Source organism: Triticum aestivum, chromosome 6B (assembly GCF_018294505.1).
Source record: "Triticum aestivum cultivar Chinese Spring chromosome 6B, IWGSC CS RefSeq v2.1, whole genome shotgun sequence".
Taxonomy (NCBI): Eukaryota; Viridiplantae; Streptophyta; class Magnoliopsida; order Poales; family Poaceae; genus Triticum; species Triticum aestivum.
In genome coordinates, this window is record NC_057810.1 from 493,464,262 (window position 1) to 493,481,627 (window position 17,366).

Consider the following 17,366-nt stretch of genomic DNA (forward strand, 5'->3'; position numbering starts at 1 on the left):
TTTATTTGTTCCGCGGTCTATTTATCTCATCTACAAATTTACCTCACGTCCTTTGCCTATCTTGAGGCGCCGTACCCCGAAAGAGATTGACAACCCCTTTAACACATCAGGTTGCGAGGTGTTGTTATTTGTGTGCAGGGGCTGTCTTACATTGTGTTGCTTGGTTCTCCTACTGGTTCGATAACTTTGGTTTCATATCTGAGGGAAATACCTACCACCGCTGTGCTGCATCATCCCTTCCTCTTTGGGGGAAAAACCGATGTAGCTTCAAGCGACATCAGTTAGTTGCGGGATGATGCATTACAGAACGAGTAAAGAGACTTGCCGGTAACGAGATTGAACTAGGTATGAAGATACCGATGATCGAATCTCGGGCAAGTAACATACTGATGACAAAGGGAACAACGCATGTTGACATAGCGGTTCGACCGATAAAGATCTTCGTAGAATATGTAGGAACCTATACGAGCATCTAGGTTCCGCTATTGGTTATTTACTTGAGAGGTGTCTCGGTCATGTTTACATAGTTCTCGAACCCGTAGGGTCCGCACTCTTAACCTTCGATGACGATATGTATTATATGAGTTATGTGTTTTGGTGACCTAAGGTTGATCGGAGTCCCGAATGAGATCACGGACATGACGAGGAGTCTCGAAATGGTCGAGAGGTAAAGATTGATATATTGGAAGGTGGTATTCGGACACCGGAATGGTTTCGAAGTGTTTCAGGTATTTATCGGAGTACCGAGGGGTTACCGGAACCTCCCGGGGGAAGTAATGGGCCATATGGGCCATACGGGAGAGGCAAGGCAGCCCACAAGAGGGTGGCACGCGCCCCCATGGGGAGTCCGAATTGGACAAGGGGAGGGGGCGCGACCCCCCTTTCCTTCTCCCTCTCCCTCTCCTTCCCCCATTCTCCCTCCGTTAGAAGGAAGGGGGGGCAATACGACTAGGAGTCCAAGTGGGATTCCTCCCCACTTGGCGCGCTCTAGGCCGGCCTCCCCCCTCTCCCTCCTTTATATATGGGAGGGGGCGCTCCTAGGAGACACACCAATTTGCTCTTAGCCGTGTGCGGCGCCCCCCTCCACAGTTGACGCCTTCGGTCATATTCTCGCGGTGCTTAGGTGAAGCTCTGCCCAGATCACATCACCGTCACCGTCACCACGCCATCGTGCTGACGGATCTCATCTACTCCTTTGACCCTCTGCTCGATCAAGAGCTCGAGGGACGTCATCGCGCTGAACGTGTGTAGAACTCGGAGGTGTCGTACGTTCGGTACTCGATCAGTCAGAACAAGAAGACGTTTGACTACATCAACCGCGTTGAGCAAACGCTTCCGCTTTCGATCTACGAGGGTACGTGGACACACTCTCCCCCTCTCGTTGCTATGCATCTCCTAGATAGATCCTGCGTGAACGTAGGAATTTTTTTGAAATTGCATGCTACGTTTCCCAACACCCTCCCCCTCCCCGCACGCTAGGATTAAAAATGGCCATCCGCCATTGCTGACGCGTGGGCCCGCGATCTGCGGTCGTGATAAATAAAGACGCGGGAGGTAGTTGACCGGTCGCCATGTGGGGACGCAGCAGACAATGAGAGGACGCATGGCATGTCCGCTTCGCGTCCGCGTTGATGCATTTCAGGCCGAAATTTGGGCCAAAAATGGGTTGGCGCAGACGCGAAGCAGACACGTTTTGACAATGGGTCGGCGCGTTGGGCCAACACTTTTGTCCGCGACGACCCAAACGCACAACGGTGGACGAAACGGGTCGCCGCGTTGGAGTTGCTCTCAGGATAGGGCCGGAACGGTTTTTCACTAAATGTTTGAAAATCTGCCATGTTTATATGAACGTCGTCCGGTTTATATGAAATCCGTTGTTTTACATGAATTTTGTCCGGTTAGTTCAATTAGTTGTTGAAATATATGCCGGCAACGTTGGATGACGGTCTTAAACATCAATGTCGGTGGACTGGTCCCCTATTCGTGGACGAATGCCGAAACAAATTGGTAGGTTAACGTTGGAGATGCCCTGATAAAACTGTTGCTATTTGCGATAATTCATTTCTGAGCCCAGACTCATCTGCACCCGTGCCGACAAAAAAATTCAAAACAAATACTAGAAAAATTCAAACAATTCCAAACTTTTTTGTGTAATAGATCATTTAATGCGTGTGGTTCGCTCCAATTTTCAAATCATTTGAAAATCTCAGCAGCTCTCGGCAAAAAATACAAATTTGGGGTATGTAAAAAAGTTTACTGTTCACGCACTGTTTTGGCCTGATTTGTCTTTTTTGCTGAGAGCTGCTCAGATGTTCAAATGATCTCAAAATTGAAGCGAACCTCACACATCAAATTATCTACTACACAAAAATAATCAGAATTTTTGAATTTTTCTAGTATTTGTTTTGAAATTTTTTTCTATCCGGATGTAGATTAGTCTGGGCACCGAAACGCCGCACTCTACTATTTGTTTATACTTGAGCTCAGCGAATGTTTCCAACACCTGCCAGAGCCACCGGCAATGAGCAGTAAAGACAAATAACAAAAGGTTACGATGGTGTGCAGTGAGCAAATCACATGAGCATCGAGATCCAGTGGCCTCACGAGCTGAACATTCTTGACAAGAACACAGAATTACAGAGCGATGCGCGGTGAAAAGCTTAGAGCATGCTTGGATACGTTTTAGTTCCATGATTAAAAGTAGTGGGACTAAAACTTGCTAGTCTCACTCATGCTTGGATCCAAATACTAAAGAGATTAAAATCTAGTTATTGAGCATTTATTATCCTCCAAACCCTCCAATCCAAAACTAAGGAGAGGAATTAAATGAGGAGAGAGAGAGTTAATACATATTTTAGTAGGTTTCTCATGACTAAAAGATTTTAGAGACTAGTCCTAGCCTCTCTTTAGTCAGGGGTGCTTGGAACTTTAGCCTCTAAAAAAGACTATTTTTAGTCTGACTAAAAATAGTCCTTTGTATCCAAGCACCCTCTTAGATGTTTACGGGTGACTTTTACTCGTAATCACCACCTAATCCGCGCACAGTAGATCAAATCAAACGGGACGCGCTATTCACACCCGTGTCCCCGCCTGGCTACCTAACGGGCAGGGCTACCAGCTCAGTGAGTGACCACACTGACCAAGCCAGAGTGAAGTGGGCACTGAGCAGTGAGCACAGGGCGGGTGGGTGCTTGCCGAAGCAGAGCGAGGAAGGAGCAATGGGGGTCCGCTCGGCGGCCACGAAGCTGCACATCCCGCCAGCCCACTCCGCCGCCCGGCGCTCCTTCTTCCTGCCGGTCGCCGCCGTCGCCCTCCTCTGCTCCGCCTCCTACCTCCTGGGCGCCTGGCACCACGGCGGCGGCTTCTCCCCTTCCTCCCCCTCCCGCTCCGTCACCATTGCCACCGACATCTCCTGCACCACCACCACCCTCACCCCCTCCACCACCACCACCACCACCGCTCAGTCCCTCGACTTCTCCGCGCACCACGCGGCGGCGGTCGACGCCGTGGCGTCCAGGGCCGCGTCCTCGGCGTCCTCGGCGCCGCGGAGGTACCCGGCGTGCCCGGCCGAGTACTCGGAGTACACGCCGTGCGAGGACGTGAAGCGGTCGCTGCGGTACCCGCGGGACCGGCTGGTGTACCGGGAGCGGCACTGCCCCTCGGGGCGCGAGCGGCTGCGGTGCCTGGTGCCGGCGCCGGCCGGGTACCGCAACCCGTTCCCGTGGCCGGCCAGCCGCGACGTCGCGTGGTTCGCCAACGTGCCGCACAAGGAGCTCACCGTGGAGAAGGCGGTGCAGAACTGGATCCGCGTGGACGGGGACAAGCTCCGGTTCCCCGGCGGCGGGACCATGTTCCCGCACGGCGCCGACGCCTACATCGACGACATTGGGAAGCTCATCCCGCTCCACGACGGCTCCATCCGCACCGCGCTCGACACCGGCTGCGGGGTAAGTTACCAAGCTTCTGAATCTTAATTGGCTCTGATTGCGTAACTAGGTTTAGAATGGATTGCTTCCTCGAAACCAGCTTAGTTCTTGTGGTAGTATTACACTATTACTACATCTGGAGTAGTGAGAAATGGAAACGCGAACATTTCTTGCTCAACCGAGGTCAAACAGGTCTGTCAGACACTCTCAGATTGTAGCAGAGAACAAACTGCAGAATGTTGAAAACATATTACATGGGGTGAATTAATTAGTAATAACACATTTGTTCAATTTTTCAATATTTGAATCTGCTTGTCACTTGACTGGTCAGTTCTCAGCTGCCACTCATTAAAAAAAACTTGACCTGTCACTTTTCAGCTGGTGCCACAAAGTTATTGGCCCTGTTTGGATCACGGGGTTAGAGCTAGTTTGGGTTAGTTAGGGGCTCAAATAAGCCAAAAGTATCCAAACGGAAAGGGTTAGAGTGGGTTAGTTCCATCTAACCCAACTATCCCGGTGAAGAGGTGCTTATTTGAGTTAGAATGGGTTAGAAAATAACTCTAACTCTAACTGTGTTAGAGTCCAAACAGGGCCATTGACAAAAATATCGTGGCCTTTTTTCAACGAATGCACAGTAGCACAATTATGGGCACTGCCAGTCTGCACCTGTGACACCGTTCAAGTGTCGTCTATCTTTTCAGTAACGTTTTTAGGGTACCTTTTTTTTGCGATCAAATGTACCGCCTTCACGTGCATTCGCTGATCCGCATACGGCTGAATTTTAGTACCACTTGCCTTCACAGACGCGACCTCCTATCTGAACTCTGAAGTAATTCCGTAGGAAGAAACTTTCCACTTTCGACCTCAGAACAAGCCAACCGTGGTGGTAGTATTACGTAGCATGGGAATGGCACGTAGTAGTGGTAGTGCTGCAGGTGGCGAGCTGGGGCGCGTACCTGCTCTCCCGGGACATCCTGGCCATGTCCTTCGCGCCGCGGGACTCGCACGAGGCGCAGGTGCAGTTCGCGTTGGAGCGCGGCGTCCCCGCCATGATCGGCGTCCTCGCCTCCAACCGCCTCACCTACCCGGCCCGCGCCTTCGACATGGCGCACTGCTCCCGCTGCCTCATCCCCTGGCACCTCTACGGTACGCCCCACCGTCATCTCTTCACCGAAACGCAATTCCATTCCACCCCTGGTCACTCAGCTCAGGCGTGCGCTGTGAAAAAACGTGCAGATGGATTGTACCTGATCGAGGTGGACCGTGTCCTGCGCCCCGGCGGGTACTGGATCCTGTCCGGGCCGCCCATCAACTGGAAGAAGTACTGGAAGGGGTGGGAGAGGAGCAAGGAGGACCTCAACGCCGAGCAGGAGGCGATCGAGGCGGTCGCCCGGAGCCTTTGCTGGAAGAAGATCAAGGAGGCCGGCGACATCGCCGTCTGGCAGAAACCCGCCAACCACGCCGGCTGCAAGGCCTCCCGCAAGGCCGCCAAGTCGCCGCCCTTCTGCTCCAAGAAAAATGCCGACGCAGCATGGTAATTATTAATTACAGCACCGCATCGAGTCATCAACATTTTGGTCAATCAAATCAATGGCACACTTACTTACTTACTAGTTTCATTGTTGTAATTCACCTCTCACGGTAGGTACGACAAGATGGAGGCCTGCGTGACGCCGCTGCCGGAGGTCTCCGACGCGAGCGAGGTCGCCGGCGGCGCGGTGAAGAAGTGGCCGCAGAGGCTCACGGCCGTGCCGCCCAGGGTCTCCCGGGGCACGGTCAAGGGCGTGACGGCCAAGGCGTTCCTGCAGGACACGGAGCTGTGGAAGAAGCGGGTCCGCCACTACAAGGCGGTGATCAACCAGTTCGAGCAGAAAGGACGGTACCGGAACGTGCTCGACATGAACGCCCGCCTCGGCGGTTTCGCGGCGGCGCTGGCGAGTTACCCGCTGTGGGTCATGAACATGGTCCCGAACGTGGCCAACTCCAGCGCACTCGGGGTGGTCTACGAGCGCGGCCTCATCGGAAGCTACCAGGACTGGTTAGTCCTCTACCACAGGGCACATCAATCGTACCACTACAAGGCCCTACCACAGTGATCACCAGCGGTGTGCCGGTGTCGGCGTCGGCGTCGTGGTCTCGCAATGGTTTCTGATCTCGTTGCATCCATTAATTTACTGCAGGTGCGAGGGCACGTCCACCTATCCACGGACCTACGATCTCATCCACGCCGACTCGGTGTTCACTCTGTACAAGAGCAGGTAACATACATACATGATCCGCATCAAAACTCCCCTGTAATTAACTTGCGTCAGTGTTCACCCTCTCTGACGATGGGCCGGCTTGCGACTCTGCAAGATGTGAGATGGACACCATTCTGCTGGAGATGGACAGGGTCCTGAGGCCCGAGGGCACGGTGATCATCAGAGACGACGTGGACATGCTGGTGAAGGTCAAGAGCGTCGCCGACGGGATGAGGTGGGACAGCCAGATCGTCGACCACGAAGACGGCCCGCTCGTCCGGGAGAAGATCCTCCTGGTTGCCAAGACGTATTGGACTGCCAAGAACCAAGACCAATAGCACCAGTAGTATAGCATCTATATAGTATTGCTCATAAGCACATTGCTCAGAAGATCTCAAAGTTGGATCGCCATTTGTTGTAGCCCCATGAACTGCCTATTTTATGCTCTTTATTTATGTCTTTATATAGGAATTCGTCTCCAAGTAAGTTGTAAAACACAGCATCATTTGTATGTGTCACTTGATCGCTAAATTGCATCAAGTGATTAATAGAAGTACTGTTTGCGAGTTACTCCCTCTATCAAAATATAACATGTTTTTTGATACTACGACTGTCAAAAAACGTCTTCTACTTTGATACGGAAGGAGTATTTAAAATCCAGCTTGGCTATGTGTTCAGAAAAGTTAACTAATGAGCAACACTGGATTCAGGTTTTATTCATAGCCGACTTGGGCTTTCAGATCTCGCAGCTGTGTGAGGCCATATGCCTTTTTTCTTCTTCAGATCTCGCAACTGTGCGAGGCTACATGCTCAGGATGCCCGACCGGCGACAAAATGGGGACCGTCTCAGAAGCGCTAGGGGGGATAATGGGGTCATGAATTGAATTGATACAGACATATTGACAGGGCAGGAGGCCTCTCTAAAGTCTAAAGAGTCTGATCTGAAGCTCTCCCATTGGCCCATACATCCACATATTTTGGACAGTACGGAGAAGTGTCCAAACACTCACAGCTAACAGTTGTAACAGCAAGGCCAACAGTTTTGCAGTACATGAACAGGTTAGTTTGTTCCGTCCTGACTTGAACTGTTTTTACGGTCCGGTGATTAAACTTTTTATTATCCTGGGCTGCTTTTCCTGGGCCCGTGGATCCTTGTTGAGTAGGCATGTTGATGCAAGCCAGACCTCCCAATTCGGCCCATTTTGAATGTGAAAAACTTCACATTTTTCCGTTTCAAAAAAAAAAAAACTTCACATTTTGAAAACCGGGTGATGCGCAGGTGGGGATTCTTTTTTGTTTTGTTTTGTAACGGCAAGAGTAAAAGTATTTGCATTAAAAAAAATCCACCTGCATAATGACTTAGTGGCTGGCAAGCGCGGCGGGGGCGCGATGAAGGCGATCAGGGCTCTTCAGTCGTTAATTAAGACTTTGTTGGCTCAGAGAGCTGCGTACGTGGTGCGGCGGCCGGCCGATTTGCTTTGCATTTCTGCCCGGTTTTCGACTGTAATTGCAAACTGAGGTTTTCAGTGGGTGTGGCGTCTGTTACAAGATTTTGTGGCTTTATATGAACCACCAGGCGAAAGTCTTTGGGTCTAAAGAGGAGCATAGCATATGAAGCACCAGCAAGTTGACACATTTTCTTGTTGCTTCAAGTGTCCATGCATGCGCATGCATCCGAGGTTTTCCCTTGACCAGTCTATCGACAAAACCCAACTGCAATTCTTGTCAGGTCATTGCCTTTGGAAACATGGCACCTCTCAACTTGCACCTCGGTTGATCTTTCAGAAAGGGAACGAGATGGGCTGCTGGCTACTGCTACCTGCGAACGATGCCAGCCAATAAAACAGAATAAGAAAATTGGCCCGAAATCCCTGAAATATCAACTAAATGGGTGTTCATAGGCACGAACGTTGTCTGCATGTCTGTGCTAGGAGTCATAGGTGACAACTCATGCAAACCAAGTACAGTATGTTCTACGGATTCTACGGTAGCTAGCAATCAGCATAATCTCTCCAAACTGCCAACTCGACAGTTACAGACATCCAGACAGTATAACATGGTTTGTCATATTCATGTGAGTTTAGCGCAGACTGGCATATGGACAAGCTGTAACAAGGGCGAAGAACAATTTAGTTGCTAGGAACGGTAAGTGATAGTATTACTACACTAACACCTCGTCCGTCTTGTCTTGTGTTTGGTTAGCAACATTTCTTTTGAGCAAATTCTGTCTTTCCCCCCTTAGTTGTGATCTTGTGGCAACGCCTATCATGTCTTAAGTGTTGACATATAATGTGTTGCCTAGTCTCTTTCATCAGATCGATCTTTTGATTGCATTGGCCAGAGCATGCACTTCTACATGGTATCAGAGCCAAGAGGTCTCGAGTTCAAGACCCGGCTGGCGCAATTAAATTGTTTAGACTTAAGGGAGCCACACGTGAGGACGGATGTTGACGTATAATGTGCTGTCTAGTCTCTTCCATCAGATCGGTCTTTTGGTTGCATTGGCTAGAGCATGCACTTTTACATTAAGAATTTTGTCAGTTTATTAGTGACTCTCTGACGGGGTTGTACTTAATTTTATTATTTTACCCAAGCTGACAAGGTGGACCCATGTGTCAGTGATGATGGGTCAAACGACTAGCTGAACAACTCAGTCTCAGTATGACACATGAGCAATGTGGTGAGCTAGTCATACCTGAACAGCAACATTTCATTGGAATTTGACTGAATATGATCAAGTTTGACATCATTTTATATTGCCTATTTTTTGCAGGGAATTTTGTATTGCCTCTAACGAGTACGCGTTGGAATTTTCTGCCCAAATGGATCTAGCTTCTTAGTTGGGGAAAGTAACAAAATGGAATAAAAATTATCAGTGTCACAACTAAGAGGTAAACTATTGTCACGGGATCGTAGCTAGGGCATAAAAATGCAACTAATTTTGTAGTAAAAATCATTGCACTCGTATTTATGAAAACCTAACGCGGGTGCCTCACGTGAAATCATCTGGACTTTATGGGTCAAAACGTTATAGCCACTTTAAAGAATCCAATAAGACAGTCAAAAGATCTATGTCTGAAATGTGTTGTGTTCGCCAAGCAAAAGAACACAGAAGTGCTTTTCAAGAAATAACAGGACATAGGCGCAGTTTCACGTGTACGTACCTATCTTTATTCCACCTTTACCACCATATGTCCCTTTCAATTTTATTCTCATACCCTGACCAACATGCCAATTGTTTACTGCACGTTGAGTAACGTATAACCTTCTCTAAGAAGCTTATATCAGACTGACCGATGATCTTAGTGATCTTTGTGAGTGGGTTAACTTTTGGGTTTATGCTACGCAAGCTCAGTCAATAGTTAGCCACAACGCAGCACCATAGGCAAAAAAGAAAACAATTTATCCGTGTACGGTCTATGTATGCCCAGTTCCTGAGCTCGGATAGATGTTGCACGCATGATAAGCCTTCGGGTACACTGTTGAGGCATGCATGCATGCATGAATGTGGACGCATACGTTCTCATGAAGATGGCATTTGTGTGGTGCCGTGAAGTGCAGGCAGATATACGCATCCCGGTGGTTCTCATCAAAAGAAAAGGGAAAAAAACTCATCCGCTGAGGCGTTTAACTGGGTACTTTGACCGGTCCGTAACTGATCGAGGCTAGAGAGGGCTGACTTTGACCGCTTGGCTGGACACCTATCTACGCGGCTAAGCAAACGGATGGCGTATCCAGTTACACACGAAAACAAGAACGCAGCTTGTGCATTGATGTAATTAATCGAAATGCTCGTCGTTTGATAATCGTCTTTTTTCACTCCCGAAACGCCCCGGGCGCTACACGGTACTCCCTCCGTCCGGATTTATTAGGCCTCTTAGCAACACAAGTATGTCCCTTTTTATAAGGTCTTTTTTTGGAAAGATGCATGCATGCAATCATTTCATTGGTTGCATTTCATTAGTTGCATTGAAAGTCATTGTTGTTGGTGCCATTGCTGAGAAATTAATACACTTCATGCGTGTTTTTTCATTGGCTGCATGCATGTGAGAAAGTGCATTGGGAGTGAAATGAAAGAATTAATTTTAGCAAATTACTAGGTGTCTTGGTCTAAGAAAAGTTGTCTTTAGGCCTAATAAATCCGGACGGAGGTAGTACCACATAGATCCACGGAAGCGCCTGCTTCTTCGAAATTTTGTGAATTGGACGCCGCAAATTAGGGGAGCTTACGGGTATCCAAACCGACGCCACGGCCGCAATGTCTAATCCCAAAACGTTCTTCGCGCGAAGCGGTCGCTGCACATTCATGTCGGTCAGGCCACTCCAGATCGGACCGACTCCACGGGGCTTGATGCTTGCAACTGAACCAATGGGCGACACCATTTCAATACCGACATGGCGACCAAGAAGCCTACTTTCGTCGGTGCGCCGCATTGAAGCCGGTTGCCCATCTGTTTGCTTGGCCACGGCTATTTGCGCACGGCTCCGGCGCCATCCGCACCACACCGCACCACTCCTCTCTGCTCACCGTCTCTCATCTCCTCTCCGTCTCCACTCACCACACATCCTCACCTCTCCGCTGCCCTTTGTCTCCACTCACCAGACATCCTCACCTCTCCGCTCACCGTATGATGCCAAAGTCATGGTTCTTCAGGCCAGCAGGCGAACAGATACTCCGGTTTGGGAGTCGGTGTTGGAGATGCCCTTAGTACTTTTGTTCAGGAGTCCTATTCCCGGTGCAAAGGCTAGAGGTTGGAGTTCCGATACATAGAATATCTCCAAGATTTGGGCATAAGCCCGGATGATTCCCGCGTGTAAGTTATACACGCCCACCTTGCCTTCGTGATCTTATATCAACCAATTGAAGATCTTTGTGAGATCTTAAACTAATCCATGGGTAACTGGTCTGAGGAAGGGGATCCACGGAACAAGAATAAGGTGCAGAATAATGATAGGATTATTGCTATACAGGTGTGGATGTAATCTAAGAATTGCTTGCGCTTGGCATCGATCTATCTACTCTAGTTGACAAATTCTCTAGCTAGATGTCCAGATCTCTTCGCTCTTGGATTGATCTCTTGTCGTCCTCAGACTGAGTATGGTCGCTGGGAAGCAATGACGCGATCAGCCTTTTCCCCCGACCGACCGATCGCCTCATGGCGATCTACACGAATATAACTCGTGGTCTACGCTTCTCCGGCTCGAGTTAACCAACCAGCCACGGAACAACGATGCATTTAAAGAACGGCGTGGATGGAGCTATGCGGATATGTTCTCCACTACGGGAGCAGGAGCGAGACTTGTTTTTACTAGCGCCACCTTTCACAGAGATACTAGCTAGATATGTGCCAATCTCCCTCAGTTAGCTGCTCAACTACACCTCTCCAAGACCGATCTTCGATCTTCGGTCAGCGTCAGTGGTGCCGGTGCCGGCCGTGTCACGGTTCCATACCTGCAGTCCGGTCGTGCGGAGCTGATCAATTCATTAATCAAAAATCAATGGGGAGAATTGATAGGACGGTGCAATACTCATCCGCGAACGAGCACACGTGTATGCATGCACGTACGTACGTAAGGAAGCAAGGTGCATGCATGAACATCTGGAGGAAGGCGACCCGGCCGGCCAGATCGATACGACCGACATGCATGCAGACGAAAATGGCGGCATGGATCCGAAGGAACGAGCGCGTACGTACGTGGCCGCACGTACGTGGAACCACCTGCCACGGACACACGCGCACACACACATAAACCTGACGTGACAATGCAAGTTCACGCGTGATCGACCGATCGTCCCAACGACGACAGGGCGTATGACGTTCATGGAAGATTCCGCGATCCATGCCGATCTGCAGTGCGTATGCATGCATGTATGCTAGCTGCTGTGCTGGATTCAGGGGGGGGGGGGGGGGGGGGGGGCTCGCACAAGCAGATTATATGCATAAGATAGTCCGGAAGGGAAGAACGTGTACCTACACTCGCTGGTACAGTACGTACATAGATGGGGGCTGTGGGTCTACCGCACTTGTGATCGCGACGTCTTACTAGATCGATGCATATGCATGCTCGGATGCTCACAGCAACACGCCAAAAGCGGTCGATAACAAAAACAAGTGTTGACTCGCTGTCGATCGGCATTTGACAATTCTGGTGCGCCGGTGGATATTCTACCCATTTCTTCTACTGTTCTACTGTGTACCCCGCCAGGTGTTCTTAGTTTCTTATCCACAGAGTTTACATGGGAGGGCCTAGTCTTGACAGTTCACAAGTACTATGATTTCTTTCTAATACAACAGACCTTCGCATTCCTACCGATCTGTTTGATCCTGTCGAACTAATTGCCATCTGCATTGAACCTATAACTACTGTCCAACCAAAAGGCAAAATGGGAAGACACGGCCACACATGGACCATCTTTAAACCTAAGTGCATGGCTTAGTGTTTCGCGTAATCATCTAACAGATGCCAAGAGAACAACTCATGGTCTGGGGAACAGCCGGCCAATACATTGCTAGCTGGACATGCTTTTATCCTGAATGATGCTCACGGACAAGGGCCAGATTGAAAGTGTTAACCACTCTCAAAAGTTCAGAACACAACAGCTTACCCCCTGTGGCGTGTAGCACAGTCGTCGGAACATAACACCACAGCACACGAGAACAGATCTTGCGCAAGCTTGGAAGGATTTTTCTCCGTCAAAAAGAGAACACACTTGGAAGGATTCTGCGGCAATAATTCTCCTCCTTCCAATTGTTTAAGTTCCTGCCTGGCAGCCTCCCGCGGCATTTCCGACGAAACCGCTATATAAAGCGAGCCGATCTCCCAACATAGCTCCCCGTACTTGTTGCAGCCATATCTTGCGCTAGCTTCTCTTCTCGCTTCCCTCCGCGTGCACCGCCATTGCCCTAGACTTGATCTAATAGGATCGATCGATACAGTAGCTGACAGTCTTCTAGTTACACCTTGGAGTCCATGGAAGCACTATGGGTTGTTGCCTTGGCCATGGCCGTAGCATTCATCCTGTGGGCGTACAGATGGAGCCACCCCAAGGCGAATGGCCGGCTGCCTCCGGGCTCCCTCGGCCTCCCTCTCCTCGGCGAGACCATGCAGTTCTTCGCCCCTAATCCTACCTGCGACGTCTCCCCCTTTGTCAAGGACAGGGTGAACAGGTAGGGTAGTTAACTAACCACGCAGCACCACTGTTATGCACCACGGTGCCAGCATCCAAACCCAATCAGTTCATGATCACATTGGACTGTTGGAGTAAGTATGCATGAGACTGAGCTTGCTCTGACATTGATTGGATGTGTGTTGCATAGGTACGGTACCATCTTCAAGACCAGCGTCGTCGGCCGAGCGGTGGTGGTGTCGGCCGACCCGGACCTTAACCACTACGTGTTCCAGCAGGAGGGCAAGCTGTTCGAGAGCTGGTACCCAGCCACCTTCACCGAGATTTTTGGCCGCGACAACGTCGGCTCCCTGCACGGGTTCATGTACAAGTACCTCAAGACCCTCGTGCTCCGCCTGTACGGCCAGGAGAACCTCCGGGCTGTGCTCCTCGGCGACACGGACACTGCCTGCCGCGCCACCCTCGCCTCCTGGGCTGGCCAGCCGAGCGTCGAGCTCAAGGACGGCCTCTCCACCGTAAGACACCATGCTCTATACATGAACTACGTGGTACTGCATTTAACATCATCAGATTAGCTAGAGATCATTGCTGATGTGCATCTCCTGTTTGTTACTTGTCCCAGATGATCTTTGACATTACCGCGAAGAAGCTGATCGGTTACGAGCCAACCAAGTCGTCCGAGAGCCTGAGGAAGAACTTCGTGGCCTTCATCCGGGGGCTTATCTCCTTCCCGGTGAACATCCCCGGCACCGCGTATCATGAGTGTATGAAGGTACGCACAAAGCCACAAAAGCTTCTTGGCCAGCGTACGTAGTGCACAAAACTGCACATGCGTGTCAAGTCAACATACGACCAGTCAAATGGCGGCTCTCACGGAACCCACTCCATTAATTAAGCTTCTCTCTTCTCTTCCTGGGACGCTTGACGGAGCTGCAATTGCATGTCTGTGCAGGGGAGAAGGAACGCCATGACCGTGCTCAAGAGGATGATGAGGGAGAGGCTGGCGGACGAGGGGAGGCAGCGTGAGGACTTCCTCGACGTGATGATCGAGGAGCTGAGGAGGGAGAAGCCTGTGCTCACCGAGACCGTGGCGCTGGACCTAATGTTCGTGCTCCTCTTCGCGAGCTTCGAGACGACTGCCTTGGCCCTCACGCTAGGCATCAGGCTCATTACCGAGAACCCGAGGGTGCTCGAGGTGTTAACGGTTAGTAGTTAGTATAAACTGCATGCGAATTTACGTCTATCGATCTCGATCGATGCTGTGTGCAGCGGCAAGAACTAGCTAGGCGAGCTACTTGTGCAAAATAACAATTGACGATATAATGCTCTTTGTGTGGTCAGGAGGAGCATGAGGCGATTGTTAGGGACAGGAAGGACCCGGATGCCGGCCTCACGTGGGCAGAGTACAAGTCCATGACCTTCACCTCTCAGGTGAGCCTAACCGGGACTACCTACCTAGCTAAGCTATGATGCAAATTGCACGGTTAAGAAATTGACTCGATGTAACAGTGACTAATGAGTGGCTGTCAGGGCTGCACTACGATAGTGGCAAAGTTGAGGAACCCTGACAGACCAAATGCGATTGTGCAAGTAGCTTGCTTTGTGTTCCCTACCTGGGTGACCAAATGCATAGTCCACGAGAGAGAAGATATATCGTACTAGTTTTATTATCTTAATAACAAAAAAGTAAAAGAAACGAGATCGAGGAAGAAATTAACGACACTAGACTACTTAGAGCCTCTGAAGGACCGATGAAACTGACACGCCCACCTCTGTGCATCCTTTGTTCATGAAGGTCACGTTGGAGATAGCAAGGATAGCCAACATCGTGCCCGGGATTTTTCGGAAGGCCTTGCAAGACATTGAATTCAAAGGTACATTGAGTGAGTGGTGGATTCCATGACATGTTTGAATAAAGATACTTTTTGGTTCATGGCGTGAGTTTAAGAAATCTAATGCTTTTTGCATTCTCCTCCTCTGGGTGCAGGCTACACTATTCCAGCAGGGTGGGCAGTCATGGTGTGCCCTCCAGCAGTGCATCTAAATCCCGAAATCTACGAGGACCCATTGGCGTTTAACCCATGGAGGTGGCAGGTTTGTGCTCGTTCATCTTTATTTATGCAAACTGAAACCAGCTCATTTCATCTTGGAAGCGAACTGAACCGTTAGGGTTGCGGTACGCGTGCTGAATCTAACTTCCGGCATGGCCCATCATCGACGGAGTGTCACCGTGGGTGGTAGGTAGCTTCAGGGTTTTGTTTGCTTAAACTTCCAAGGTTCAATTCCCAGTGCTATGCAAACGACTACAGCTATAAATCATACCCCAAGTTTGACCACTCTAATCAAAATATAAGCTACCATTTTTTATTAAAGCCAATAGCAATATTCATGCTACTCAGTCAATGACTCCATGCAATGCTTGACTCTCTGAATTTATCCCAAGTTGTAACTTATTACCAACTTGAAACGTTAAATAGAGTCTAGTAACTTGGAAGGATATATTAAAAGAGGAAGCCAAAGTGCACTTGGTGTAGTGGTTATCTAATTAGTCAGTATTAGGGTTGCCAGAGAACCGCATGGGACATTGGAAAAATGTACCAAAATCATATATAGTACTCCCTCTGTAAACTAATATAGGATTGTTTAGATCACTACGAGCTTACATTAGTTTACAGAGTATTTTACTGTATTTTCATGGGATCATGACTAGCTCGTAATGTACTCTAGCATGTTTGGGTTCTAGCTAGGACTCCAATTCGACAATTCATCAATGTGGCAAGTTGTGCTATTTCAATACCTGCTTATTTGGGAAGCAAATACAGAAGTCGAGTTTCTGTTAGTGTATACAGGGGATGAACCTGAAAGTTCAGTAACAATAAGCTCAGTCCTCTGTATTGTGCTACGTGATTAGTCCACTTGTGCGTGGTCAAGTCAGCTTCTAGAGCAGCATACTGTCAAATGATACTTAACCCTCACTGTTATGTTGATAAGGAACAGCCGAACAGGTAGGAATAAAGAAAAAGGATGCGGCCATGCTAGTGTCTCATAGCGGTAGAAGCAAATGGAAGCTAGATTAATATATATATCTGCTTACAGAAGCGTCCATGCACGCATGGCCTTCGTGAGCGAGAGTGCATATGAAAGTCATGTGTTGTGTTTACTTTTGGGTCTAGAATCTTGACTCACCTATCTGTCTGAAGAAATAACACTTACGGGTTTTACTTGGACTGCAGGATAAGACGGAAATCACCGGTGGAACAAAGCATTTCATGGCGTTCGGTGGGGGTCTCAGGTTCTGCGTCGGAACCGACCTCAGCAAGGTCCTGATGGCGACCTTCATCCACTGCCTGGTGACAAAATACAGGTGCAGTTAGTCCCTTGTACACAGTCACATATGGACATTGTTTCACTATAAGCACTATGAAGGTGAAATCGGACTTTTCTAACCTTGAATTTCGTCATTTCAGATGGAAGACGGTAAAAGGAGGTAACATAATGCGTACCCCAGGGCTGAGCTTCCCAGATGGCTTTCACATTCAGCTCTTCCCTAAGAACTGACATCACATGTTTGTCGGCTCAATCTGGCTGTTTGCAGCAAAAAGTCAAGAAATAACTATGTAAATGTGGTATATGTAGATTGTAAAGCACTCCTTGAGGTCGTTTTAGGGCACCTTTTTGGCTCATTGTTACTCTGGTAGTAGTATTGTAGTCACACCACAGAAAAATTAGTCCTCTAGTCCAAGCAAGAGGTAATTGTTTTTTAAGGGGTTGTGTATTGAATTAGGTAACATTGTCATTGTTACAATCACGCAAGGCCAGTTCCATTCCAAAACGCAGTTCGGCGCTGTCCCTTGCAACACTCCACCACACAACCCAAGCAAAAGGTAATTGTTGATTGTTTCCCATGATGGTAATTAGCGCCCACATGGTCTACGTGTCTACTCATATGTTGTCTGTCTCTTATATTTGCACCATTATTGCAAATGAAAGTGAATAGTTATATGTGTTTGGGTTTGTACTTGTACATGATTCTCAGCATCTGCTATATTTTTTAGAAAACGCTGAATACGA

General features: G+C 49.1%; 2 protein-coding genes across 2 annotated transcripts; both read left to right on the plus strand.

The window, feature by feature from the left end:
* The first annotated feature begins 3,110 nt into the window (after positions 1-3,110).
* Positions 3,111-6,736, plus strand: LOC123137645 (probable methyltransferase PMT15). Its single transcript, XM_044557466.1, has 6 exons — positions 3,111-3,947; positions 4,862-5,072; positions 5,163-5,460; positions 5,572-5,964; positions 6,107-6,184; positions 6,282-6,736. The coding sequence occupies exons 1-6, from the start codon at positions 3,219-3,221 to the stop codon at positions 6,502-6,504; spliced, it is 1,932 nt and encodes a 643-aa protein (XP_044413401.1). The 5' UTR covers positions 3,111-3,218; the 3' UTR covers positions 6,505-6,736.
* Positions 6,737-12,141: 5,405 nt separating this feature from the next.
* Positions 12,142-17,120, plus strand: LOC123134290 (cytochrome P450 87A3-like). Its single transcript, XM_044553559.1, has 9 exons — positions 12,142-13,335; positions 13,486-13,810; positions 13,918-14,067; positions 14,248-14,499; positions 14,637-14,726; positions 15,091-15,169; positions 15,283-15,389; positions 16,529-16,659; positions 16,763-17,120. Exons 1-9 carry the CDS (start codon positions 13,139-13,141, stop codon positions 16,851-16,853), a joined length of 1,422 nt encoding a protein of 473 aa, XP_044409494.1. The 5' UTR covers positions 12,142-13,138; the 3' UTR covers positions 16,854-17,120.
* Positions 17,121-17,366: the final 246 nt, after the last annotated feature.

Coding starts and splice junctions, on each gene's coding strand:
- LOC123137645 (XM_044557466.1), top strand. CDS start 3,219: ATGGGGGTCCGCTCGGCGGCCACGAAGCTGCACATCCCGCCAGCCCAC. Junction 5,461..5,571: donor AAAAATGCCGACGCAGCATG/GTAATTATTAAT, acceptor CTCTCACGGTAG/GTACGACAAGATGGAGGCCT. Junction 6,185..6,281: donor TTCACTCTGTACAAGAGCAG/GTAACATACATA, acceptor CGACTCTGCAAG/ATGTGAGATGGACACCATTC.
- LOC123134290 (XM_044553559.1), top strand. CDS start 13,139: ATGGAAGCACTATGGGTTGTTGCCTTGGCCATGGCCGTAGCATTCATC. Junction 14,500..14,636: donor GGGTGCTCGAGGTGTTAACG/GTTAGTAGTTAG, acceptor TTGTGTGGTCAG/GAGGAGCATGAGGCGATTGT. Junction 16,660..16,762: donor TGCCTGGTGACAAAATACAG/GTGCAGTTAGTC, acceptor TCGTCATTTCAG/ATGGAAGACGGTAAAAGGAG.